The 27,184-nt window shown below is 44.1% G+C and overlaps 1 protein-coding gene across 15 annotated transcripts in view; it reads right to left on the bottom strand.

Annotated features, from left to right (window-relative positions):
- Positions 1–27,184, bottom strand: part of tanc2b (tetratricopeptide repeat, ankyrin repeat and coiled-coil containing 2b) — a 123,333-nt gene that overhangs the window by 6,944 nt on the left and 89,205 nt on the right. For 11 of the 15 annotated variants that reach the window (XM_077000760.1, XM_077000764.1, XM_077000757.1 and 8 more), the window contains 21 exons: positions 22,795–22,937; positions 21,293–21,455; positions 20,397–20,639; positions 14,521–14,649; positions 11,191–11,472; positions 10,550–10,677; positions 7,816–8,047; positions 7,528–7,697; positions 6,826–7,433; positions 6,532–6,640; positions 6,251–6,373; positions 5,392–5,628; positions 4,344–4,751; positions 4,034–4,127; positions 3,818–3,951; positions 3,469–3,592; positions 2,915–3,090; positions 2,694–2,826; positions 1,739–1,771; positions 839–930; positions 560–706 (listed from right to left, as the gene is read on the bottom strand). In XM_077000760.1, the coding sequence (XP_076856875.1) occupies positions 560–706; positions 839–930; positions 1,739–1,771; positions 2,694–2,826; positions 2,915–3,090; positions 3,469–3,592; positions 3,818–3,951; positions 4,034–4,127; positions 4,344–4,751; positions 5,392–5,628; positions 6,251–6,373; positions 6,532–6,640; positions 6,826–7,433; positions 7,528–7,697; positions 7,816–8,047; positions 10,550–10,677; positions 11,191–11,472; positions 14,521–14,649; positions 20,397–20,639; positions 21,293–21,455; positions 22,795–22,937 (3,908 nt within the window). The remainder of the gene's footprint in view (positions 1–559; positions 707–838; positions 931–1,738; positions 1,772–2,693; positions 2,827–2,914; positions 3,091–3,468; positions 3,593–3,817; positions 3,952–4,033; positions 4,128–4,343; positions 4,752–5,391; positions 5,629–6,250; positions 6,374–6,531; positions 6,641–6,825; positions 7,434–7,527; positions 7,698–7,815; positions 8,048–10,549; positions 10,678–11,190; positions 11,473–14,520; positions 14,650–20,396; positions 20,640–21,292; positions 21,456–22,794; positions 22,938–27,184) is intronic. The other 4 variants (XM_077000758.1, XM_077000771.1, XM_077000759.1 and 1 more) reach the window with 3 other exon arrangements.

Raw genomic sequence — 27,184 nt, 5'->3', positions numbered from 1 at the left:
TTCTCTGAAAACTTTGTGTTGATCTCATGTCCATTCACTACATTTTGTTAAGGTCCTAGTACAGCTAAGTAATATTTCAATGGTCCATCTTACAATTTTAATTATTTTGCAGTTTTTCAATATATCAAATTGCTTTCCATAACTTCTAATCACACCAATAGCTTTAGTAGGCTTAAGTTTTGGAAGGCTTACAGGTTTTGGAAGGCTTTAACATAATTAAATGGGGTGACAGTCTTCAAAAATAAAACAAATCTGATTAATAATCAGCCTAGCATGTTATTTACATAATCATTATACCAATGTGAGAAAATGGCCAACAACTCAGAATTTGATCACTGTTCTTAAAGGTAGGATTTCAGTTATTTATAGCAGGGCAGTACATTCGATGCTTTTGAACACACTGCTGGATCATTTTCTAATAACATTACTTCTTTTTATTTGAAAAAAATCAGCTAAAATGCAATCATGTTTGCAAAATCTAAATGCATAATATAATATTTGCTCTGTTGTACTATACAGATTTGTAAAAGGCAAGTTTTGCAGGTCTGCTCAAACTCACATTCATTTTCCTGCGGCAGCGTGACAGGTTCAGGAACAGGGACACTTTGAGCTCTCGGAATGTCTTCAAGTCTTCACTGAAGCCTTCACGAGGGAATTTCTTCAAAGCATACTGATAACGTTGGGCTGCCTCCTTTACTTTACCTTTCTGTACAGCACGCACACACACACACACACACACACACACAGGTAAAAATTTTGTAAATAGAGTTTACAAAAATGTTCTAAAATTTTCCATTGTGTAACATTATATAAATCACAAATTTTGTGGCAACTAGACCTTATAGAAGCTATCGCCTTCCTCTATGAGTTTTCTCAGCAGGATAATCATGATGTCTGGTTTCGAGGTCGCCATCGCCCAAGTAGCTGGACCTAAGGTCAACAGGATGCATGATGGGTAAAAATGCAGAACAAAGGACTAGAGAGACAGCGACCGGAGAGAGGAGACGGCACGGAGAGCTTGGGAAATACAGTGAACAAACGACAACGTGAACAACCAACACGAAGGACGACCAGACAAGATGAGGAAAGGAATAAATGCCTTCTGCAAAATCACTTTTCTTCTGACCTTGAACCTTATTGAGTTGTCAGAGAGAGAATACCTAACTTCTGAGGACACAGGATGGTACCAACAAAAATGCAAAAATTTGTGTAAACAAAAAAATACATAAACTGATATCAATGATGCAGTGAAAAGTGACACAGGGAAACATTCAATAACCATATCGAAAGCAAATGGCTTTTTAAAAGGCTTTTAAGTAGCATTTCCAGTACGAGTTCTCTCAGTACAGGGAGAAGCGAGAAATGTTTTCCTGTGTCATACTTTGCAATTGCGACTTTGTCACTTGAATTCAAACAGAAGCTGAGAGGATGGAGACAGCAGCAAGCAGACAAGCGAGCTGCAGCACCAGTGAAGGCAGGCAGGTCTGCCTTTGCTGTAACCGAACACCCCAAAATCCCATGATTCCTCAGCTCAGTCCACCTTCTAGATGTAAAAGAACAGTGGAAGATCACAAATGTTCTGAAAGCTAATGACGATCATAATGGAGATTTGGGGTCAGATTACAGCAATAGAGATTCCCACTAGCCACGAAAGTGAACAGAACAGAGGACACAGGAGAAGGGCTATCAGAAAGCCTGCTGGGACAAGAGGTGGGGACACCCCAAGCACGAGCGTTACCTCCTCTGTGCCGACTCGGCAACGTCTGACATCCTGCGGCCGGAGGTCAGGATGCAAATGCATAGGGGCGGGGCATGAGCAGCACGTTTGGGGGGGAGGGGGTGAGGAGGGAAGAGGTGTGTGGGTGTGTAGTTGAGTGAATGAGAGAGAGAGAGAGAGAGAGAGAGAGAGAGAGAGAGAGAGAGAGAGAGAGAGAGAGAGAGAGAGGGGAAAGTGAAAGGTGTTGGTGGGCATTGAGGAGTGAGAGAAGGAACACAAAAAGAAGCAGCTGTGAGAGGCAGGGAACAAGAGCTCCAGCCAAAGAAAGATAAATAAACAAATAAACACCAGCACAGACAACAACCATTTATCACACAGCAACCAACCACTGAGAGAAAGGCACAGAGACAGTAAGAAAGGAAGACAGCGAGCTGGGAAGTATAATACAAAGCCAGATTCATCGCTTAACTTTAACAAAGGTTTGGGCTAAGATCATAATAACTTTGCTCCATTTCATACAGTGCTGTCAGTACAAGGTACGCCAGTCATCATCTCATTAGCCCAACCACCTAGCGCCCTAGCATAAAACCCAGCTACGTCAGAGAGAGCAAAAACACAGATGGCAGACAGAGGGACTTAATTCACCATACAAGAAATTCTGTGCCTCAGGTAAATAGGGAGGAACAGCAAGCAACTGTAACAGTGCTACATAGGCATAGTATTTAAGCAGCAATGAAAGCCAAGCTGCAGAACCACACAGACACCTGCTTTAGCACAGATCAGACTGAAGGGGGCAGCAGAGATGTGCCGAGGCAGTTCAATCAACGGGTGAACAAAACTGCTGCATTGTGAGGTGCCACATTCTTTGATCTTTCAGAATAAACAGCTTATACATTTGACACATCTGACTTGTATCATGATAGCTTGAATGTTGTGCTTATTGACTGGTTTGGACAGGAAGCATTTCCTTCCGTACCGATCTTGGCTCCTTTCTTGAGGAGGGCCACCACAACTGATGTATTGCGACAGCCCACAGCCCGGTCCAATGGACGCATGCCACTGTAGTCCACATGTTCAATAAGGGCTCCCTGATCAACAAGAAACTGCACCTGAAAGAGAGAGAAATAGAGATAGAAGTTTAATCTTTGATGCATTAAATATTGTGTAGTAATGGTGTTGAATTGTAAGTGTTCTCACCACGCCTGCATCTCCATAAAAGGCAGCCAGGTCCAGGGGAGTGCGGCCATTCTTATCAGCATGGTCTGTGGCTGCGCCCCTTTCCACAAGGCAGCGAACCACAGACAAGTGACCTTTTAGACACGCCCAACTGAGTGCAGTAAGCCCCTCCTTATCCATTAGAGGCATGGATGCACCTGTGGAAGTGCATGAATCCACCATGTCAAGACAAACTTCCATCTCGTCCCGCTCTTTCTCACATTTTCCTCAGTTACAAGATAAATTAAAATGCCAGTTACTCAGTTCATTCGACTCCATGCTCATTAAGCCATTACATACTAAATGGCATTCAGAAATGAACAACGGTACACTTTGCTCATACTGTACTGTGAGTCAGCAGCACGGTCTTTATGTAAGACCATTCAGATTCAAATACGAATGCGTTTTTAACAGGCAGAACAAATTAGGAAGGGAGTGAATGAAGAGAGAACAGCGAATAAGAACAAGAAAGAAAAAGAGACTTAAAAAAATTACTCAGTTCTTATAACCAGCAGACCATGTAAGCAGCATCTCACCTTGAGTCATCAGGTACTCCACGGTCTCCGCGTGGCCCTCTGCAGAGGCCATCATCAGAGGAGTACGCCCCTGTTTATCCGCCATGTTCACATCAGCCCCGTGACTCAGCAGCAAGTCCACGATCTGCACAAGAAGTTACGGGTCAAATGTACATGGCCAGGCATGCGAAATTCATATATTATTCAAAAATATAGGTGCAAATTGTGATTAGCCCTTTGGGATATTAGTATTGGTGTATTCACATCTGAGCTACTGGACTAACAGTTTTCAGTAGTCATTTAATTTCTGCTTTGTGTGTTCAAAAACTCACTTTTCGGTCAATCACTGTTATAAAATTGAGTTATATACCTGCCAATGGCCCTGGCGAACAGAGCTGAAGAGAGGCACCATCCCCCTGCGGTTTGGTTGGGCCACTTCAGAGCCCTGTTCCAATAGCAGCCGGCAAATGTCCAGTTTTCCTCGCCCCGCTGCCGCAGTCAGTGCTGAGGACAGGGTGAAGAAGCTGTCAGTCATCAGGTAAGATGTACAATGCTTTATGCAGAGCTAAGGAGTTACTCTGTCTACCTGTCTCTCCCCACAGTGTGTCATAGTTATTGATCTGAGCACGCTCGGTTTCCTCCTCATCTTTCTCAGGCAGGTCTAGCAGGTAAGACACAATCTGCAGGATAAAATAACAGAGCACAGAAATAGAATGAAAGAAAAAAGAAAGCAAGGAAGAGTGAATATCCAGAGAGGTACTTGTAAAAGGTCAAGGTACTTGTAAAAGGTCAAGGTACTTGTAAAAGGTCAAGGTCCTTCAAATATAAATTAAATATTGGATTAAAGAAGGAGTCGTGTGGAACAGAGGATTAGTGAGAAGGTAAGGTGTAATGACCTCAGTATGGCCCATGCTAGCTGCTGCTACCAGAGCTTGCTGCACTGCATGGCTCTTGCTGAAGGCTACTTGTTGGGGCGGAGTCCGCTGCTGGGGCGGAGCTTGCTGGGGCTTTTGCTCCGCCTCCTCCTGGGGCTCAGACTGCTCGACGGGCAGCTCCATCTCCCTCTCGCCCTCGTCCTGGGAGCCGTCCTGGGGAGACTGTATCTCGCTTTCAGGCTGCTGGGGGCTGGGCGTCTGGGACTGGTCAGGGGAACCTTGTGGTTGGGTGGGTGAGGGGGTCTGCAGCTGGGCTTGCCTCAATGATGCCCCCCAGTCACTCTGCAGGAGGAACTTCACCACCTCCAGATGGCCCCTTAGGGCTGCGTGCACCAGTGCACACTGGCCGTTCCTGTCTAGGTGGTCAACCTGCAAGGGAACGAATGAACAAGCGCACGCACACACACACACACACGCACACGCACACGCACACGCACACACACACACACACACACACACACACACTTCAATCTATAAACCTGCTCAGTAACATGTTGCACATATCCTTTAGCATTTACATTAATACTGCTATTACTACAATAGACCACTGGACAGGCATAGATCTAAAAACCACCTATCAGTTACATAGATGGTCCATTAAACTCAATTACTCTTAGACATTAATTTTACTACACTTAATATACACCATGCTGCCAAGTATGCATGTACTAACAGAAATTAAGTCAAGTAGTTTTCCAGATTGTCCAAATATGTATTATACAGTTTTCTCCTTGATTTTACTCTATTCAATCTATGAGTTACAAATTCTGTTAAGGAAATCTACTGTATAAACACATTTGGTTTGATAATGATAACATATACCCCATGTGAAAAACTAAGTAATGAATTAAAAAAAAATTTTAATGCTAAAAAGCAGTTAATTTCCTTTTCAGTTACTGTGCATGTGTACTGTACAGCTGCTTTGACCATATGAATCAAGTTCAGGGACGTAATTGTCCACAGAAATTCACTTCATGAACAACTGCAGAGCTGATGTCAGCGTGCGCACCTTTGCCTTCTTCCTGTAGAGGGCGATAACGATCCCCAGGTGACCAGCAGCAGCGGCGTAGGCCAATGGCGTCATGCCACTCTCAGAAGGAGAGTCCACGCTAGCACCAAACTCCAGCAGCAGGTTCACCATGTCGCTGTAGCCCAGGTGGGCGTGCACGCACAGCACGGGCGCGTTAGTCAGCACCTCCGTCCGGTAGTTGACGTTGGCCCCGCCCATCATCAACAGCCGCGACACCTGAGCACGTGACACGTGAGCCAGAAGTTGGAGTCAAATGTCAAGGCCAAGATCAAAGGTTGGCACAAAAGAAAATTACCTGAAGAGTGTGTTGGATCTTCAAACCTTTGGTGTATAGCGTACAGTCACACACAGGTGTTGTAATTGCACTGTTAATAATAAGAACGCAATGCTCCCTTGACGTTACAGCGAGTGAAGTGATTTTCGCTCCACCTTTGTGTGGAGACGTTTGGGCCTGGATGTGCTTGAGTGAGGGTGGATCGAAGCAGGCAACGAGAGCCAAAAACAGTGTTCAACTTTCCAACCGGAGAGTTTCATTTTTATATTGGAAAGCCCAGTATAATTTCCAAATGTCCAACACAAGTGGGAAAAGTTTTTGAAATGTTATTTTAAAATGCACTCATTTCATTCAGAGGGAAGAAATGAAATTGGATTAAACTGGATCTTCTCAAAAGTAAAGGTCAACGAGAAGTTTCTATATTAGGCCATTTTAAGCTACATTTCACTGGGACACAGGACTAACCAAAGGTGAACAGGTGTTAGCAAGGGACATGATTTGCTTCACTATGATGTGCAGGTGCAGATTTAGGCTTTCATATGTTGGTCTGAAGCAGAGCTGTACCTTAATGTTAGGGGTGTAGAGGTTTCTCAGGGAGGATAAAGCAGTGGACAGGCTCTCTGTGCTGTAAGACACCCACAGCCCCTGCAGGATGGACGAGGAGACCCCCACCTTCTTACTCAGGCCCTGCAAAGCAAAGGATGAAGAAACAGCTGTCAAACTGAACTCAACTGAAAATAAACACTGCCCATTTAGTGCTATGCTATTTTTTCCAGCAATAACTGCCCAGTGTATGAGAGTGGTTTGAACTTTTAGAAGGTGGATATCTGGTATGTAACACTTACCTTAAATATATGTGCTTTGAGTATATGATGACCTAGTTCTATGGTCTGCTGTCTGTTGAGTTTATTTTCCTGTCTGGAGAACCAAAAAGCCAGCAGTGTGTGTCCATTTCTGGAACAATCGAAAAATACAGAGGGAAAAGACGTGAGATATTGCAGCCAATGGGGCAACACAACGCACCCTGTTGCATCATGATGCTACAGAGCACATTCATCATCTTCCCCCACGTTTGTCTGACCTTTTTCAAACCCCTGTCAGAATCTCTTCTCCCCTACTGTGGGGGCTGCAGTCCTCACCTGGGATCACACAGGAACTTGGTCTTCTCTCCTTCTTCCCTCCAGATGAGCCACTCCCTGAAGGAGGGGTGCACGAACATGCGTGTGCCGTCACGCCTCCTCACCAGGAATACGGCCAGGTTGTCCACGCGCTGCTGGAAGTCCTCCCAGTCCAGGGTGCCGTGTACGGAGCCGGAGTTGATGGCCTGGTACACCTGTTCGTCGGTCAGCGGGTGCAGTGAAGCCAGTGCTACGTTGAGCAGCGGCAGGGCGCGCTCGAACGACGACTGAGTGGGGAAGCGCATGTTGCACTGCAGCAGGTACACCTCCGCCAGGCTGACCGGCACCACCTTGTAGCTGGAGCTCTTCAGCACCAGGTAGCCGCGCTCGATCAGGTCGAAGGTGAGCTTCAGGTAGAGGTAGGATCCCTGGCTGAGGGCCTTGAGGTGGGCGCTGAGCTTGCCAAAGCTGGCGTTGTCCATCTTGCCATTGAGCGAGATGTTGCTCTGGATCTCGGCGCTGCTGTGCACGCGGTGCAGGATGTAAGCCTGCAGGTCCTGGTCAATGGCGTCGTTCTCCTCCAGAGTGTCCAGGGAGATGCGGTGGAAAGGGAGGGGCCTGGTGATGTCCTGCAGGAGTTAGGGGTTCAAATGCCAGCTGTGAGTCAACACCATCTAATGCAGATTTTTGCATGTGTGTTTGGAATGTGTGTGCGTGTATTACCTGCAGCGAGGTCCTGACGGTCACCACGAGCTTGAGCCATGCTGGAAACCTGCTGATGGTTTTACAGAGGAACGAGACAATGGTGTCACCATAGTCAGGTTTATGGAACTCTGCTTCATTCAGGCCATCTATCAGGAGGATGAGGTCATCTTCTGTGGTGATCTTCCTCTCTGAGAAACAAGCACACATTGTAAATTTAGCTATATAGCATTGAAGACGCAGTTCACTTCAGCATCACATGTTAATGACCCGAGAAACAGGGATTTGCGCGTGTGTGCGTTTGTCCACCTTTATAAAGTGCGTCCAGTGGCTCGAGGACTCCCCGGCGGAGTGCACCCAGAGGGTCCTGCACACAGGAGCGCAGACTGAGGGCGCTCTGGGTGTGCGGCTCCTTCAGCAGCAGCTCCCGGTAGGCAGTCAGCTGAGGTGAACGGCACAGCAGCGCTGCCACGTTGTGCACAAACTCTGGCACCAGGCACGTGTAGGCATTGTCCGCTTGGCAGTAGTGGTAGGCCACCACCTATGGCAGTAGCAGAGAGCATTTCATTATTTTCATTATTAGCTGGTAGTAAGCACAGAGTGAGCATGTCATCATCCTGTCTGGCCTCTGAAGCTTTTATCTGATATGAACTCTTTTGGAATATCTTCAGTGATAAGAGGTTCGGTCTTCACCATGTTTTAAAACAGCTTGTGACTCTTGATACTTCGCTACACATGTAAACAAGTGAGTAAGAGCTGGATAGCATCGGTGAAAGCTTCCTCACCACTTACTAGATGGCTTTTCAGTTTCAATTGTTCTAAGTATTTATGTTTCACATCCATCTTGTTCAGTAAGGCAAACCAATGGTAAATAATCAGCCCAAAATAAAAACTGAAAAATCACATGCTACTACCAAGTTGGTTCTCTGATGATTTAGGAGAAATGGGGGAGTGCAGGAGCCCGAGAGGCCCGCTAGCCTTTGGTCAGGAGAGTCTCACTCCATAAACGCTTCTATAAAACATGATGGATTGACTGGGTCCTTTAAATCAGCCGGGTACTCCAGTACTTCATCTGAGGAGATGGAGGCATTACTGGTGCCCTTACAAACATGATGATCTCTTTCAAGACATTTGAAGAGAACATAAAGGAGCATCCCAAAATGTCCTCAAGTTCAAAGTTCACAAATTAAAATAAAGAGGAAAGAAAGACAGAGAAGGTGACACCCAACATTTTCATTTGATTTCAACTGAACTTGACATGAATCCTGACATGCACAATATGTTGTCATTTTAAAGAATCTTTTAGATAGATATACACATGATAGCCTAAACCATGTATGATCCAGAGGTTTTCTACAGAAAACTGAATTGATTACTTATCAGATTTACATAAACTATAGCTGGATGTTTCATATTTAAAAGGAAGGGAATGTGGTACATGTATGGAAACTGGGTGGCTTATCACAGTTCTCTTCCACCTCAAAGAGGATCTCCTTACTAAGGAGAGCCTTATGACAGTGTTCATCACATCCCTCCGAAGAACACATGAGAAGAAAAGATTAGATCACTGGCAGATATTGTAAACAAATTCTCCGTAATGTATAGCTATGAATTTTTACTAGATAGCTGAGCATGGTGATGGAAATAGCAAGACAAGGTAAGTGCAGGTATGTTTGTTTGCATATGTACTGGCAGTGAACACAGATCAGTGCTTCACAACTGTGGTTTCCCTTCATCATGGGGAGAGGGTAGAGGAATCTGCTCCCTGGGGGAAGCCTGACTTCTGGGCCTCTCGTGCTACAGTCTTTGATGAACCTCACAATGAAGATGAATGAAGTGCAGCTCTCTAATGTACAAACACGCAGACGTTTGTCTCAGAGAGGCAAAGCGAAGCACTGATGCCAAATTTAGGAATGTTGGGTGGAGAGAGACAGAGAGAGAGAGAGAGAGACAGAGAGAGATACACAGTCTGCTACTAACAGTACACACAGAAGCAAGACTCTTCCACAACCATCTTACATGAGACAGACTGAGAACCAGTCATGACAGAATTCCAATTTACCAACACAAACAAAAAACTAAATCTGAGAAGTGGATAGAGAGAGAGAGAGAGAGAGAGAGAGAGAGAGAGAGACAGAAAAACAGAACAGATTGGAATCTGTTATAAATGCATCAGTTTAAAAAGATCCACTTGTTTGGCAGGGAAACAGCATTCTGCTGGTGTGAATTTTTCATGAACCTCTTTGGCAAAATTGTGTCATTTTAAATAAATCAGCATAATCCACGTCCCGGGAGCAAGGCAGCCCGCCTGGACAGGCAGCCGCAGGACCGAAACTCCTCTGTGTGTGTGCGCCAGTGTGCTGATCTGTGGGTCAGCTCTTGAGGATCAGAGTGAACGTGAGCACTGTTGCATGTTCATGACAGTCAAAGGCTTAGCGTGTGTTGCCATTACTGAACACAGTGATGCATTTGAGTCTTCAACACACGAGTCTGCACTATTTTGTCAATTCTCTTTTCGTTCTTAATGGTGCCCCAGCCCACGTTGCCCACCAGGACGACCCCGCAGTTGATGGCAGGGTTGGATTGGGCGAGCTGTCCGTCAATCCAGTCCCGCCCCATGAACACAGAGTCCATGGTGATACTGGGCACCTCTAAGAGCAACGGCTTTAGCGCTATGTTCTGGAGTCTGTATAGAGTGGATCGTCTCCTTGTGGAGTTTTACACATTTCATTTTTCTGTTCTTATTTTGAATAGGACTAAGAACATTACTTTTGTTCTGCTATGTGCAAGTTCATGTGATAATTTTTGTGTGTGTGTGTGTGTGTGTGTGTGTGTGTGTGTGTGTGTGTGTGTGTGCATGCACGCAGCTTTCATCTGAATCCACATGTCATTGCCATGTGAAAAACAAATTGCATCCTGCTATGTTACAGAACAACAGAGGTCAGTCTGTGTGTGGGTGGGTGGGTGAGTAGGTGTGTGTTTGTGTCTGAGTGTGTGTGCGTTGTGTCTGTGAGTGTGTGTGTGTGTGTATATGTGTGTGTACCTGAGATGCTAGTCTCCTCATTGCTTCCTCTTGTCTCCTCCTCATCTCTGGGGTCCCAGGGCAGCTGCCACCTCCCAGAGTTCCATGAGAAGGCTGTGACTGTGTGAGTGGGATCCCATCTCCATCTACTGACACACACACACACACACACACACACACACACACACACACAAAATCACTTAAAGTACACTGAATTTAGACTACTGTAAAGGTCTCACATAAGGGCTACAAACACTTTCCCCAAAGATTGCACCAGCCAAGACTTTCCCCAAACCAACATTTTGACCCTTACATTTCTGTGACCCCTAACCTCTTGACCCTTACATTTGAGTGTCTCCTAACCTCTTGACCCTTACATTTGGGTGATCCCTAACCTCTTGACCCTTACATCTGGTGACCCCCAACCTCTTGACCCTTACATTTGGGTGACTCCTAACCTCTTGACCCTTACATCTGGTGACCCCCAACTTCTTAATCCTTACATTTGGGTGACCCCTAATCTCTTGACTGCTACATCTGGTGACCCCTAACCTCTTGACCCTTACATCTGGGTGACCCCTAACCTCTTGACCTTTACATTTGGGTGACCCCTAACCTCTTGACCTTTACATTTGGGTGACCCCTAATCTCTTGACCCTTACATTTAGGTGAGGCCTGTGGACTGTCGGAAGCGATCTGCCTCATGCGGTTGCCATGGCAGCTGAGTGCTACCAGACGGGAGATGATGGCTGTCTTGCCGAAGCCCACGTTGCCCACCAGGACGACCCCGTGGTTGGTGGCAGGGTTGGATCGGGCCAGCTGTGCGTCAATCTCCTGGAAGATCCAGTCCCGCCCCGTGAACACAGAGTCCATGGTGATACTGGGCACCTCGAAAAGCAACGGCTTTAGCGCTATGTCCTGGAGTCTGTACGGCGCAAACCTCACTGCAGCATGCAGAGAGACAGAGAGAGATGTATTAAAAAAGATTACAAATACTCACTGTACATACAGATGACAAACTGTTTGCTGTCTGCAACACATTTTACATTCTACATTTAAAAAGCCTCAAATGACAAATGAACCTTTTTATTTGAACAATGCACCCTCCTGTTCTTTCTCTCTTTCACATTCGTTTGCACACACCCACTCACAGCTGTACAGTAGAGCACAATAGCGTATAATGGAGTCCTCTGACAAGAATTACCACTGTGATGTTACTGGCCTCTGACACAGCAGGCAGGATGCAGTGTTAGCATACCAGCAACGTACATGACTGGGACTGCCAGGTTTCGTACAGGAGAAGGTCTGAATCTTCTCACAGTCATGGTGCCCACATGTGGGACCAGGCTAGAGGAACATGCCTCTGTAGTGGTCCACAATAAATCAAGCATAATCACACATACACACAACAGCTCAATGGAAATGGAGCACATAATGAGACTAGGCAGCGCAGATCTCAGCTCCTGGGAGCAACTGACTGCTCCTCCACCTTCCTGAAACTCTTTCCCATAATCTTTAGGAAGCATGGCAGTGGTTCTGAACCATTTGACTCATAGAACTGGATCCATACATGTCTGGTAGGGTTCCCTCCGAACGTGGATAAAGTCAGGCTAACCTGGGAGAGCGTGTAGATGTCAGTCTACTGCAGATCAGTGGTATTCCTTTACCATATGTAGCACATTCACAGAATAAGAATATATGATGCGTCTCAGTGTCCGCTTTCATGTGCTACATTCTAAAGACATTGTGTAGTGGACATAGCTCCACTAAAAACAAGGTGTAGTTGACATAGCTCCACTAAAGACAAGGTGTAGTGGACATAGCTCCACTAAAGACAAGGTGTAGTGGACATAGGTCCATTAAAGACAAGGTGTAGTGGACATAGGTCCATTAAAGACAAGGTGTAGTGGACATAGGTCCATTAAAGACAAGGTGTAGTGGACATGTGCTCAGATTTACCAAACCATTTTTAGAAGCAATCTGTTTGCAGAAACATCCTACTTCGAGTTTCTTGCAAAGTGGTATAAGATATATTTACAAAGTACTATGCTATTTCTGTCATGGTAAAATATGACACACAATGGGGAAAGTTCCTCTCTCTTCACAGAAGCAACTTGTAACTGTGTCCCACATCTAGGTGGCAGAGAAATTTGCACTGCATCCCTTCACTGGTTTATTGCCATTTTAAGACCCAACTGCTCTCTTGGGTCTTCAGAGGCGTCTTAAAATAAATAAGAGACGAGTGAAGCTAAAGGGAGTTTTGCTCAGTAAGGGCTGTGGTCTTGTCACATGCCATGATACGCCGCTGCATGTTTCAAACCTCTTTAAGGGACGCTTTTGAAGTTAGCTGCACTTTTACGTCTTTATGTCTTCTGCATGCTCATTTGCATATTGTTTATTTAGCATAATGCCAAGTGCCAGTTCTAATAAGCAGAAAGAAAAATATGGTTTTACTTGATTAATACGGTTTATTGTGACCTTTTATGAACAGCAGGGGAGCTGTTGATGTTTTCTGTCACAGGGTTTGTGCTAAACCTGACCAGCAGCATATGTGCCCGCTGTTTTGGTGAGTGTCCTATGGTCCTACAGTGGCTCTTCAGGGCAGTGTTATACGATACTGGCAAAAATGCTTCACAGATGTTTAAAGGATTTTTTCCCCTCATTATAGCAACATTTGCTAGGGTAAATTTGCTAGGGTATTGTTGGGTAACTCAGACGCCCCCAGACTTGCTTGGTGATATAGTTAAACACACACACACACGCACACACACACACACGCACACACACACACACGCACACACACACACACGCACACACACACACACACACACACACACACACACACACACACAGCAATATGTTAACACACTTTGAACCTTCATTTGTTGAATAATATGAATACTTAGTCTCTTCAGTCCATCCATAGGAAACCCATCTGGAGTGTGAGGCTGACCAGGACAATCACCACACCCAGTAGCTCGGTCAGTAGCTTATTTGCACATTGTTGCCTTCCATCCAATATTGCAAAAATGAGTAACAAACTATGGTTTATGCAGCTCTGTTCTGGGCTGCTGGGGAACAACAGACTGTAGCATCCTTAGATTATGGGAGGTGTCAGCTTAACTTTCTCACATCCTCTTCTCCCTCTCACCAGATGACGCGTTAGCCACTTTTAATTATTAACCAGGTGAGAATGACTCAGCAGACAGCAAAGGGGAGGAGTGAGGGCACAAGCCAAACTGTGCCCCTCCATGGATGTTGGGCGAATTGGGAATCACCAGGCCTTACAGGGCGGGACTTCAGGTTACAGGGCAGGCTCAGGGGCTTTAGAGTGGCACCTTCACATTCGTTTTTCTGTAAGCATGATGGGAATGTGGTGTCACTGTCACTGAAGGTGTGTCTGCCTTTATGAGCTTTGTGCTTGCTAGTGAGGGAGACGGGCAGTGTGTTAGCCTCCATGATGGCGTTAGTGACAGTGACACTGATGTGAGCAGGCAGGGAAGTCTCGTGATTCTGTACAAACATTCTCCCAGTGGGCTCAAGCTCAGGCCCACGGAAACTGCGAGAGGGAATGTGCAGATGGGGGAGGGAGGAGGAGAGGAAGGGGTGGGGATTTTGGACATTTAAACACCCATTTAAAATGTTGGATAGAAAACTGTTATATCAGATGGGGGAGGAGAAGTGGGCGGGTTTGGACGTTTAAACACCAATTTAAAATGTTGGATAGAAAACTCTCATGTGATTGATTTGGAGTATCTGGCTCGATCTAGAGTTTTCTCCCACATTTAATGTGACCCCCAAGGTCCAGACTCTCAGTACCTTTCCTGCATCCACATACCTCTCATATTAGCATGAATGAATATGAAGATCAGTAATTAAATAAAAGCCTGGGCAATCTACTATTCATCTGGGGACACAAACACAACATGCAATAAAACATGTGAACAAGCGCAAACACACACACGTGCACACACACACACACACACGCTTACCTCTTAGGTCCTGGCCCGGGCGTCCAGCAGCCATGCTATTCTGCTGGTTCATGCGTAGTGAGGTGCGCAGTGGTGCGTGTCTCCGCTCATCCAGGTAGGCCAGGTCCTCCAGGTGAGCAGAGCTGGTGGCTGAACGCGCAGAGAGAGACAACAGCGAGAAATGAAATAGAAGGCAGTGGTTCTTACACAACATGCAACCAAGGCCAGCGTGGACCTGAAGTAACAGGAATCATGATTCTCTTCCGCAGATAAAGTAGGTTACATGTTACCAGCTCTGATTTGGTGACAGTGAAGGGCAGGACCTATTGATTTCCCATATTTTAACAGTCAGCATTAGCTGCTAGGAAAAAAGAAACAGGGCATCTACATAAAGAAATGTAGGAACCACATAATGCCAGTTTTTCTCAGAATCATTACCGGCTGTGATATTTCTCCCTCTCAGTCTGTCCATCGTGCCTCGGCTACCGTGTACTACGCCAGGAGAGGCCTGAGCTTGTTGGTCACACGTTTGAGCTTTTGCACGCACCCACATTCAAACACCTTTCCATTCTTCTGTGATAGTGTCATGTCACGTAAAAAGCAGAGAGCTGCAACAGGGCGGTTTACTGAAGCGCTTTAGCATTCAGAGAAACCCACGGCTCTGTGAGGGAGTTCCTGATTCAGAGGATGAACACATAATAATAATAATAGTGAGACGAGTGAGAGGGAGAAGAACAGAACCCCTGAGAAGGTCTTCTCTAGCGTTGGCTGGAGAGTCCCAGGTAATAAAAATGATATATTGGAGATAATGTATAGAATATTTTAAAAGAATGATGTAAGTGGAAGTTGTAAGTGGAAGTACACAACACCTAAACAAGGTAGACAGTAGACGGTCCATTCAGACTGTGAGGTGCTGTATGGCGGTTATGGTCTGGTTTACTAAATAGGACTTACATACACTTACATATCTCTCAAGAAAAGAGATACTAACATGTTCAGACCGCACATATGAGCACTTGTAATTACTTCTCACCTCTTGTAAATACCATGTATCTCAAAGATACAGAGTCACCAATATACATAATCTTGGATAATCCAGATTAGCAGGTGCAGGATGGAGCAGATGATCAAGGTGGCTTCAATTAAAGTCTTGACTTTGTGAGAAAGGCAAAAACCTATTCCGATATGTGAGAAAATAAAGAGCGCAGAGCAGATATTCGCTCTCATGTCTTCTGTGGAATGCTGCTCTGTTGAGGACAATGTCCCTCCTGGGTAACAACAACTCTCTGGTGTACATTAATAGTCTAGGTGATGGTGGACCCAACTCATATTTGTGAGGTCAGTTCACTTAATATTAGGGGTGGGACGCGATTAAAAAAATGAATCGAATTAATTAGAAGCGTAATTAATTAATCGAAATGAATCGCATTTTAATTGCATTTCAATATTTAACATGAGAAATATTAATTTAAGTTTGAATGATGAATGAATCAACGAACATAAGCATAAACTTCAACATCTTGTTTATTTTTCTACCAGTATACTACACATACCAATAGATTAATGCAGAAAACAGAGCAAACAGTTTTCAGAACACTGGAAATTCTGACCAAAAAGTTTTTGGGAGTTTTGCTCAGGATATTGGAATAAGAAGAACTGAAGTAAATCAGATGATGTTTTTTTTTTCTTTAAATTTCCCAGGCCTCTGCCACAGGCATCTCCATAGTGCCTAGAAGTGGTCTTCTGCATGCTTAATTTTTTTGCTAATGCTGTTCCAGCGTGCCGCGTGCCAGTGATTATGCCTCGGCGTGCCAACGGTGGCACGCGTGCCATAGGTTGCCGACCCCTGATCTATAATGTGAGCTGTCATACCAAGATAATTCTTGTTGCTAACAGAGGTTCAGTGATCCCCAGTCAGAGCCACATTTGTGGCGCTCTTCACAATAACCTGTTTTACTTCCCTTTCCTCATCATACAGCTGCTGGATTTTCTTCGACATTGTCTTTCGGTACGGCAGTTCGTAACTTGCATCAGCTGACGCAGTGTGCAGCGCTTCTTGTAAGCCTTTATCTTCAACCACAGAGAGCGGTCTACAGTCCACAGCAATCCATCTCGCCACTGAATTGGTCAATTTGTCTGATGTGGACTTTGACATTTTGTTTCTTAATTTGAACCCTGACACGTGGTGCTCGTACTAGGAATACATTTAGCAGCTAAGTTATCATTACTGACCTGCGCGTTAGCCCCAACATGTTTTGCGAGGCGGTAACAAAGGGTGGAAGTGCTCCTGTGATTTTTGTTTGTACTTCCATCTGGAAGTCTCTTATATTTAAATTTCCCATCCATCAGCAGCCTCTTCAGTCATCTCCATCATGCTCATCTTATTGTGCGTCCATATAATCTGTATGCCTGGAACTCGTGCACTGAGAAACATTCCACTGTGCAAAAGTGTCTCGTCCGTTAAATGCGTTAAATTTTTTTAGTTCGTTAATTTCCCTGTAATTAATTAATCGAAATTAACGCGTTAAAGTCCCACCACTACTTAATATATATGTATTTGTGGTGTCATATGCAGTGTCATCCTCTCGCCAGATGCCCTGGGTGTGGTTGGCACCAAAGAGCTCAATCTTGGTCTCATCAGACCGGAGAACCTTGAACCAGTCTGCCTCCAGGTGATCAGGAGCATGACATGAAGCTTTGAATGTAAAGGTACTTTAAGAGCTTGCCTGGAACAAACACCATTGCAGTGGTGTACATTACTTATTGTAACCAATGTCCCCACTGCTATGAGACCTTTGCAGAGGTCCGTCTTTGTTGTCCTTGACCTTTCAGACAAGATTAGCCTCGGCATGGGAGGAGTCTTTGAAAGGCTGTTCAGGCTGTGGAGGGTTAGCATAGTTCCAGAAGCTTTCTGGGTGATGCTCCCAGCGGTGGAGACAGCTAGGCCCAACTGCTTGGAAAGGCTTTTGTACCCCTTGTAAGTCGTGTGACCCTCCGCAATGTTGTCTCGGATGTCCTTGGAATGCTCCTTAGACTTTCCTATGTATAAACTCTAAATGTGTCAACCTGCAAAATCAGCAGGGGGTTGAACACACACACACACACACACACACACACACACACACACACACACACACACACACACACACACACACAGTGTCTCCTGCAAGGCTCATCGGGCTGCTGAGACCACTACACTTTAGCACACACAGCATCCAAGTAGACTGGCATTACCTGAGAACACCACAGGTCAGATTCTTGGCCAGAAAATAGAGGTGCCTTCTGTCACATTATCCAGGGCATATGCAGTTGAGTGTGTGTGTGTGAGTGTGTGTACATGCAGGTAAGCCCATGGTAGTTACATGGTGGAACACAAAGCACTCTGCATCATTTCAAAGAATTCCATCCGTGCTGCAGATCAGCTTAGATCAGCTGAAGTCTCTATGCATCTGCAAAGCAGCATCCTGCCATGACAGAGAAGGCTCTTCTCATAGGGTCTCAGAGTCATGAGCCCTTGGTCTGCACGCATGGGTGTTTGTGTGTGTATGTCTGGGCATATCAGACTGCAAAGCTTGCTATATAGTAAGTACACACACACACACACACACACACACACACACACACACACACACACACACACACACACACACACACACACACACACACACACACACACACACACACACACACACACACACTGCTGTTGATGTGTCTCCTTCTAACTTCACTCAAAGCAATGTTCTGAAATAGACATAAAAAGGCACGTTGTGACTATACGATCTTAAAACAATACTTTGAACTTGAGTTTATGTTTGTGTGTCAAGTGCTGGTGAAATGCTATGACAGGTATGACATTACTCAGTAGCAATACTTTCAGTGTGTTGGTTGATGTTGTCTGTGTGCAAGTGCGCGTAAATGTGTGTGTGCGTCTGTGTGTGTATGGTCGCGCATGTCTGCTCAGATTGAAGAGCTTCACCAAGGAACAAAAATGTGATCCCCTCTAGCAATACCCAGGATTCCACCTGAAATATGCAGTGGGCCAATAGTAATGTTGCTTTTATGTGGCTACACTCCACTTTTTTGCTAGGGTTTTTCCTATAGCTGTAAGTGCTCTTGCTGACTGAATTGTTCCTAATCATCTAGCTACGGCAGCACTTCAGTAATACTTATTCTTAGCAAAATCTTCACTTTATTTTTGTGTCCTTAACTGTATGTTTTATCACTGAATAAGTGTCTATTAAAGGAATAAAAGTATAATAATATGAAAGTAGCAGACATGATTAATGATAACCTGACTGTTGGGGACAGAGTGTACTGTTTGGCTCTAGAGTAAGAGAGCTCTAGAGTAAGTTTGGCTCTAGAGTAAAAAGCATGGCTTGTGTTGTGTTTTGTCTTCATGTGACTGCCTGTCGTACATCCTTCATGTGTGCAGAGGTCCACTGAGCACTATCCGTACATTATTCTCTCCCTCTCCCCCTCACTCTCTCCGTTCCTCTCCCTGCAGAGTAACGTCGGTAGTGCGCTGAGGGGTCTAGGCCAGGCAGCTTTGATCTCCTCTACCACGGGAGCTCAGCCAGTCCACCGTGCAGATTTCCCACCATCCCGCTGTTCTACAGCGCGTTCTCCTTTCTCTTCCCTCAGCCCAAAGAGAACCCACTCCTCTCTTGGCTCGACTCGTCCTCCTGCCGATAATCCCCTACTTTACATTGTCATGCTTCTTCCACTGCTTTCGATCTCACACTCCTTATAACAACTAATAACTCTCTCGTTCTCACTCTTGCCCTTCATCGTTCTCCTCTTCCCCAGGCACCTTCTCTCTGTTCTCCACCCACTTTCTTTACCTTGTCTGCGCTGCTAGTGTTTTGCAATAGCACCTTCCTCTCCACATCCCACGTTCCTTTGAAGGCCCTGCTAACAATGAGTCTCCACAAACAGCCTATGGTAGTCGTTAAGCCCACAGACACCAGTTAGACTGCACCTAAGTCCTGTGTCACCTTAGTGCACCACCAGAAAACATCCAGACTCCCACTACAGAGATCTGCGGGGGAAGTACATGGCATGCAAAGACCCTCACAATATGCACAGCTTTTACACAAGCAACACACACCAACATTGCCTTCCCTGGTCAAGAGGAGTTTAAGTAGGCATTATTTTTGTAATGTCTGGAGCTAATCAGAAAACAGCAATGTTAATAATATGGTAACACTCCAGCCATTTTAGTCTCCTCTCTCATTTATGCAAGACTTTCTTTGTTTTGTTGTTCTTGCCTCCCCCTGACAAATTAGCTTTAATATTGCTCATCCTTTCCTAACCCAAACAACCAAATCACTTCAAGCGGCTCACAAGTACAACACCTAGGAGTTCTACAACCACAGAGATGACACAGGGAACAGCCTTTGTTGTGATGTCGGTGTGTGTATTTGGTCTATGCTTTAGGGAGTTCCAGCCCGGATGTCATCGGCTGATTGCTGCTCTTAGATGTCACTCGTCCACCGTTATCAACACTTAACAGAAAAGTGCATAGACACGCAAACACACGCACAAACACACACACACAGACACATACGCACAGACACACATGTAAACACAAACACGAGCGTAAAACAGGCACGAGAGTAGAAATACTACGGTAATCAAATGGAGAGGCTAGAAAATTAAAGAGAGTCTGGGAGCAGAAAATAATGATCAGGTCCTGTCAGTTTTAAGCATGTCAGAGTAAGTTGTTAGGTATGTTAGGCGATGTTAAGTAATCTCTCTGTTAGTAGGACAGGAAACCCCGAAGCTGATCCCAGAGCAGCAGTCTAATCCGGAGAGATCTGGGACACCCCCTTCAAACCGCAACAGACAGCAAACCAAACCAGCAACACAAACAGGGAACAAGGCCGTGATGCACTCACCTGCCACAGAGTTGGGGCGGGGCATGAGGTACAGAGGGGTGGGGTAAGAGAAACTGTGGGCGGAGCCAGGCTCAGGGATCTTGTTCAGGCTGTGACTGGAGGCGGTCATGTTCTCGTCGAGGCGGTAGAGGCTGGAGTCCAACGTGGCGCGGTGCGAGTGCCACAGCTTGAGGCTGCTGGCTCGTGAGCTCTCGCTGTGTTTGCCATCCCGCTCGGCAGGCTCGGAGTAGCTGGTCAGGGTGGCTGAGTGGTGGGGAGGGCCCAGAAGGTGGAGATACGGACAAACACAGAGGAAGGTTGTTTATGGAAGAACACGGAGAAAAGGAGGGCTGGCAGAGCCCCAAGAACCAAGTACAGGTGTGTGTGTGTGTGTGTGTGTGTGTGTGTGTGTGTGTGTGTGTGTGTGCGCGTGTGTGCGTGCGTTTATGTGCATGCACATTCGCAAGTTTATATGAGCATGTGGCAAGCAAGAGGAAGTAACTGAGAGGAAGTCAGTAGCCCACTGTTGAGTGGGTCTACCTTTTGTGGAATGTTTCCTTAACACAGGTACTTCTTTCCAGCCTACAGCATAGCAGTATTAACTTTAGATTGAGTTAAAACTGCCATTTCATGAATGAGAAACATTCACACATTCATAAATGTGTAGCTTTTTGCAACATTAGGGGAAGTGTAGGTTAGTGTGCTGGGTAATAAGCAGTCCAATGTGAACATACATAACTGACCCCAGAAAAGCCCATTACTTCTTATGTGTGTCTGCTGCAGTTTAGTAAAGCAATAAGATATCCTAGTAGAGCATTCATCATGGACAATAAGCACTGCATTAGTTTAGGAATCAGTTTGTGTTAGTGTGTGAGTGTGTGTTTTCAACGGCCTGAGAATGTGTGTGTTCTACTCACCGATGATGCCACTGTCTCTGCTCTCCAGGGTGGAGGTGGGACTGGTGACAGGCTGCCCCTGCACTCCAGGAGGAAGGGTGGAGCAGGGGCTGCATGCTGGAGGCGAAGCAGTGCTGCTGGTCAGGGTGGAGCACGGGCTCATCCGTCCACTCACGCCCACACCCTGCACACAAGGCGCACACTCTCCCTCAGCAGCTGTGTCTGTGCGTGCGCGTGCGAGCCTCATTAATCTCTGTCCAGGCAGGAAATCCTACTGCACAACAGGAGGAAGCCCTCCATTAGCCCCACCCCCTCCCTCAGCAGGCACTCCATCCTGTCTGTCAGTTGCCAGGCGATGGGGTTGCCGTGGCACCCTGATCGCACCCAGTGACAGGCTCGGCTGGAGTTGCCCCGGTGTTGGTTGCCCTGTCCTGGAGCTTTAATGACACATTAATTCATAATTCACTGAACTCAGGGCGCAAGTTAAAAGGCTCCATCTAGCTTCAAGCAACTTCCACCTTAAATTATCTTTATACTACAGCAACTAATTACATGTACTGACTAGCAACTAACAAAACATTTATTCTATACGAATTCAAATCAAATTTAATAAAAAGAATTATCTGACTTCCACACTGGTCTAGAGTACAATAAAGTTTGAACAGAACTCAAATGAAACATGACCCAGCACGGATAGTTTTAACATTAGCATGTGTACTTGGCTTATTTGTTCTCATAGAGGCTTTGTCAGCTCTCTGCCTAATAGGTCTTAACTATTTTAAGTGAACTATTTTAAGTGAAACCTGAAAATGACGTCACAGGAAATGTGCCATGGAAAAGGGGATCTTCTAATGTCACTTGGAGAAAAGCTAAACAAAGTGAAAGTATTCAGGGGAAAAGTGCTTCATCAACAGAACCAAATATCAATGTTACAAGTACTGTACAATTCCCTAATTAGAGGCAAAGTCGTTTTAATGTGAATCAGGGTCATTTCAAGGCAGAAAAAAGATGAATAATGAATGTCTAACACCTTGGAGGAAAAACAGAGAAAATGTACCAGAGGAGGACGTTTGGAAGAGCTCTTACTGAGACCCTCCATCTTCTGTATATACAATGGGTGTATTATACAACAATATAAACAATTTCATTTGCCCGATGGCCATGAAGAAATAATGTATGAATGGCGGGTAAACCCTACATTATGAAAAGTCACTTCATTTGCATTGTTTTGTGTTGAATCTATAATTATGAATCTATGCTGAATGTTTTCTTGAGTGTGAATAAACAGTGTTCTTTTGTGGAAGAGAGGAGAGCTTTGGCTTCACTCATTCCATTCACCCTAAATGGCTGTCACATACTGTGACAGAGCCCGTCTTGTTCCTCCATCTTGGCTCAGTTTCCACTTAAGCCTATTCATTCCCCAGAGCTAGGTACTGCGACTGAAAGTGCTTCAAGTCACCACGTTAGCTGTCTCCCCTGGTGCTTACTCGTTCTCTGTAGATGCTGGAGGTTAGATAGCCTACCTGTGTGTCATCAGCCACCTCCTCCATGATGTACTGAGGTCCCTCAATCAGTTTGTCTCCAAGTAGGAAGCCAAGCCGAGTCATCAATGTGTTGGAAGCCTCATCCACTGTGGGAGGGGGACCAAGCTCCTGACTTACCCCCCCTGACAGAGATAGATGTAGAGAGAGAGTTAAAAGAAGCACTGATCTCAAAACCCCACTCAGCAAGTTGGCAAACAAACTAGTCTCTTGTCCTGTAAATGTCAACTTCAGGGCAATCAAGTCGACAAGCTCATGTCTATTTATAAAACCCCAAAATAAAAATTCAGACATGATGCAGCCAAGCTTCTATATGGCATCAGTTTCTTTCTATAATTCAGCCTCTTCACAAAGTAAGCTTCAGGGTGCTGCAGTTACAGAGAGTCTACCGGTACTGACTGACACACACACACACACACACACACACACACACACACACACACACACACACACACACACACACACACACACACACACACACACACACACACACACACACACACACACAACAGGTTTACAGCTCCTTAGATGTAGAATGTAACCATGAGTGAGAGAGAGAAAGAAAGAGAGAGGAGGTGAGGGGCAGGCAGAGAGAGAGAGAGAGAGAGAGAGAGAGAGAGAGAGGGGGGGGGGGAGAGGGAGAGAGAGGGGGAGAGAGAGAGGGACAGAGAGGGACAGAGACAGAAACCATGAGTGGGAAGAGATAGCAAGGAAGAGGGAGAGAGAGGTTGAGAGGATGAGAGAGAAGCAGAGGGAAATGGAGAGAGAGAGGAAGAGGTAAAGCAGGAGACAGAAAGAGGAGGAGGAAGAGAGCGAGAGAGAAAGAGGGAGATACATAACAGACCTGTTCTCACCCATGTGCCAGTCTACTAGTGCATAGAAATCCAGATTTGTTGAGCATCCAAATCTACCTACATGCATGTGTCTGTTAAAAAGTTCCCAAAGTTCTTTATGTGTGAATTAGGGTATGTGTGTAATGAGTCCAGTTCAACGCATCAAACTACAACAGGACACCATGCACAGCTTAAAGTCACCCTCTACTAGACACTGACTTCATACAGCAAATTAATGTGAGACTAGTGTAGGGGCTGTAATAAAAAGAATGGAAGACAGTGTTTAACTTTTTCTGTAAGAACAACCCTTTTAATATATCTTACTGCAGAAATCATTATGTATTTTAATCCTGTACATTTTGCAGATATATTCTGAACCTTTTCATCCTTTACATATTTTAAGTTAAATTAACCAAGTAATTAAATACAGTTAGTTCAGTGCAGGATAAAATGAATTAGAACCTTATTCTTAACTTTGTAATGAGCATACAGATCTGTGTAATTGTTGGTAGGGTAGTTATCGTCAGTGATTCCAGCATTCACCATTACCCTGTTTACCTGGTCATTTCATTAAATGATAATTTAACCACATGCATTTTGCACTTGGTAGACAGAATTGTCAGTTAGTCACTTTGAAATCTGATTGCATTATACTTAATATGCAAATCGGCTCATATATAACAACCATCTGCCTGTTTTTCCTGTTTCCTACTATGCAAAAATTGTTGCTGCCTCAAAAATTTCAAATTTGCATGGCATTATGCATTTCTTTAAACCAGGTGGAATGAAGCAGCTCCAGGAGATGATACTCGTCAGACTAAATAATACAGTGATGACGCTGACTGCAGCTGTAACTGACACGACTACTGGTCACAGATAAGTTTGGGCAAGAGAAAGGAGTGAAGACTGCTGGGAGTGTATTATGCTTTAGATCTTCTTGTGATCATGGAACTCATGTCCTATTACACTTTATGGGGTTTTGGTTGTTGAATGTAGTTTGGAGAGATCATCTGGATAAAAAGCATCTCAGACCACCTCCTGAGGTAGACTGGGGGAATGTTTTAAATGTGTATTGGGTGCATTTACACCTTACAGCTGTTCCTGTACCAAATGGGTTTCAACACACTCATTCAGAGTAGGACTTCCAAGAAACCAGCACAGACCTCTATTACTGTTATTCCTTATTTTGTTCCTCTTGAGGTTTTCCCGTTGTGTCTTGATTCATCTCAAGGTTCTACTGTCACCTTTTGCTTCCTCATTGCGGGCTTGGTCAGCTTTCTGACAATGGCTATTAAAAGTGCTTCAAAAGCAAATTTGACTTGACTAAATTTGACTAGAATGAAAAATGCTACTTTTATCTTTTAAGTGAAGGACCCCTGATGGCCTTCATATATATATATATATATATATATATATATATATATATATATATATATATATATATATATTTTATATATATATATTTTATTTGACCAAAGGCTATATATAACGAAAACAAAGACATTTCATGTAACAACTAATTCTTAGCAGCATCCTTGGGCACCCTCATGCAGTTAGAATGGTACATTCGACTATTACGTTCATAGTCGACTAGCCCTTTCAGGCACACACACAATTCTTTTTGCATAATACCAAATTTACTGATATGAACAAGTTACAAACCATTAAACTAAAACAGATTTGGGGTAATTTTTTTAAATTCAGGGTCAAAGTTCATTTCTGAGGTGGTTTCTCTGGGTAACCACTGTGCATTAAGTGGCGCCTACTATATTACTTACATTTTCATTTAATTCTCAGCTACCTGTAAGATTGCATTGTATTATTTAATTTTTTGTGATAAAGATGAAAGCAGCTCTTTGTCTGATTGATGCACCGCCCAACTTTGCACTCTGTGCACATCCATTTCATTTCTTCAGTGGTGACGGGCTGGAAAGTTTTCCCTGCCTGGGTGGCATACAGGTTACTGTGAAATGTCATATGCTCAAAAAGATCCTCATCAAATAAGCACATGAAAAAGTCTACTGGACTGGTCAGTTCATTAGTGTCAACTGGACCAGTTTGTTCACAACATTCGGGGATATAGGCTCAATGTCTATCACCATTTCTCCATGTGATTTCTGTTTGCCCTACATGCACTGTGGTTACTATGGGTAACCACCAATTTTGACCCTCTACTTGACATATTTTCACAGTGGTTACTAGGCAAAACCACCACATTTTAGCCCTATAAATGTATATATTGTTTTAGTTTTATTATTATTTTTCTATTTTCTCAGTCTATAGTATGTTATCTACAATTAAAAACAACAACTATACATACAAAACCAACCTGGATCACCTGGTAAGCAATTTTGGACAGACCCCTCCAACAAACTTGCAGACCTAGCTTTTACAGAGAAACTACAGTGCTTACATCACTTCCTGTGTGTTACTTTTTTAAGGGTCCGTGTAACAACATGAAACATTTTCAGAAAATTTAGAGGTTCCCTCTTTTTCAGTAATAGTAATTTAGCCAAACAGATCTCAATCTAGAATTTCTTGGACTTCAGTGATGATGTCTCTAATAGCATCTCAAAGTAAGTCTTATGAGGCCAAAGACAAAACTACGATACTGATTTCAAACAGTCATTCATTACTGACAAACTGTGAAGACCCTCTTAAGACTTTCTGCTCATAGCCATGGTAAAATACTGTTGTCATGTTTTCATCAAGACAACACAATACAACTCTCTCTTCATCCCCTGGATGAATAGTGTCAGAAAGTTGAACTCTATTGCATAATTTTGTTCATTCTTTGCCAGGTTAAAGCCTGTATCCAATTTGTTCTGTTTTTCAGGCCCTGGAACTTCTAGCCCATTCTATTGCTTTTCAACATTTGCTCCTATCAGTTTTTACCACTGTCTGATTCTTAACTTAAAATTTTGCTGAACCTACACAAATCTGCTAAGCTGAAAATGTAAAAAGCACATGGAACACAATTTATTTTACCATAAAATTCCGTTCGGGAAATCTCAAATTGTAGAATACACATTTAATTTAATCAAATAAAAATTCTGATGTGCAACTTAAATTATGAGATATATTTGTTTAAGCATTATTCAGCTATACAAATAAAACTTAACATTCCAAATAACCTCAACTTTAATAAGACTTGAAAAGTATTTTTTATTGAAAGTTCTGTTTGTGCTGAATGTGTATCTGTACAAGCCAAGAGTGGAGACTAATCTAGAAGAAATACTGTCCTGTAAGTTGGATCATACTAATTTCACTGCATTTCTCTAACGGCTAACTTTTCTTTATAAAGTGGATATTTCTAGCATATATTTCTGATTCAATTATACTTCAATAATATTTTAAGTAAAATTTAAACTTCAGTTGTTCAAACAAAAACACACATATATAATCATGTCCATTACAAGCAAATGAATCTCTAAATTTGAAGATGCATGCTATTCATTGTTGAGGTCATGCCTATATGTCTTAGTTTTCATACAATTTTTACTGCAACGTAATTTTTTGAAGACTTAACTTTTACTTTT

The sequence above is a fragment of the Brachyhypopomus gauderio genome, chromosome 3, assembly GCF_052324685.1.
Source record: "Brachyhypopomus gauderio isolate BG-103 chromosome 3, BGAUD_0.2, whole genome shotgun sequence".
Lineage (NCBI taxonomy): Eukaryota > Metazoa > Chordata > Actinopteri > Gymnotiformes > Hypopomidae > Brachyhypopomus > Brachyhypopomus gauderio.
This window is presented reverse-complemented; position numbering and strand designations above follow the sequence as displayed.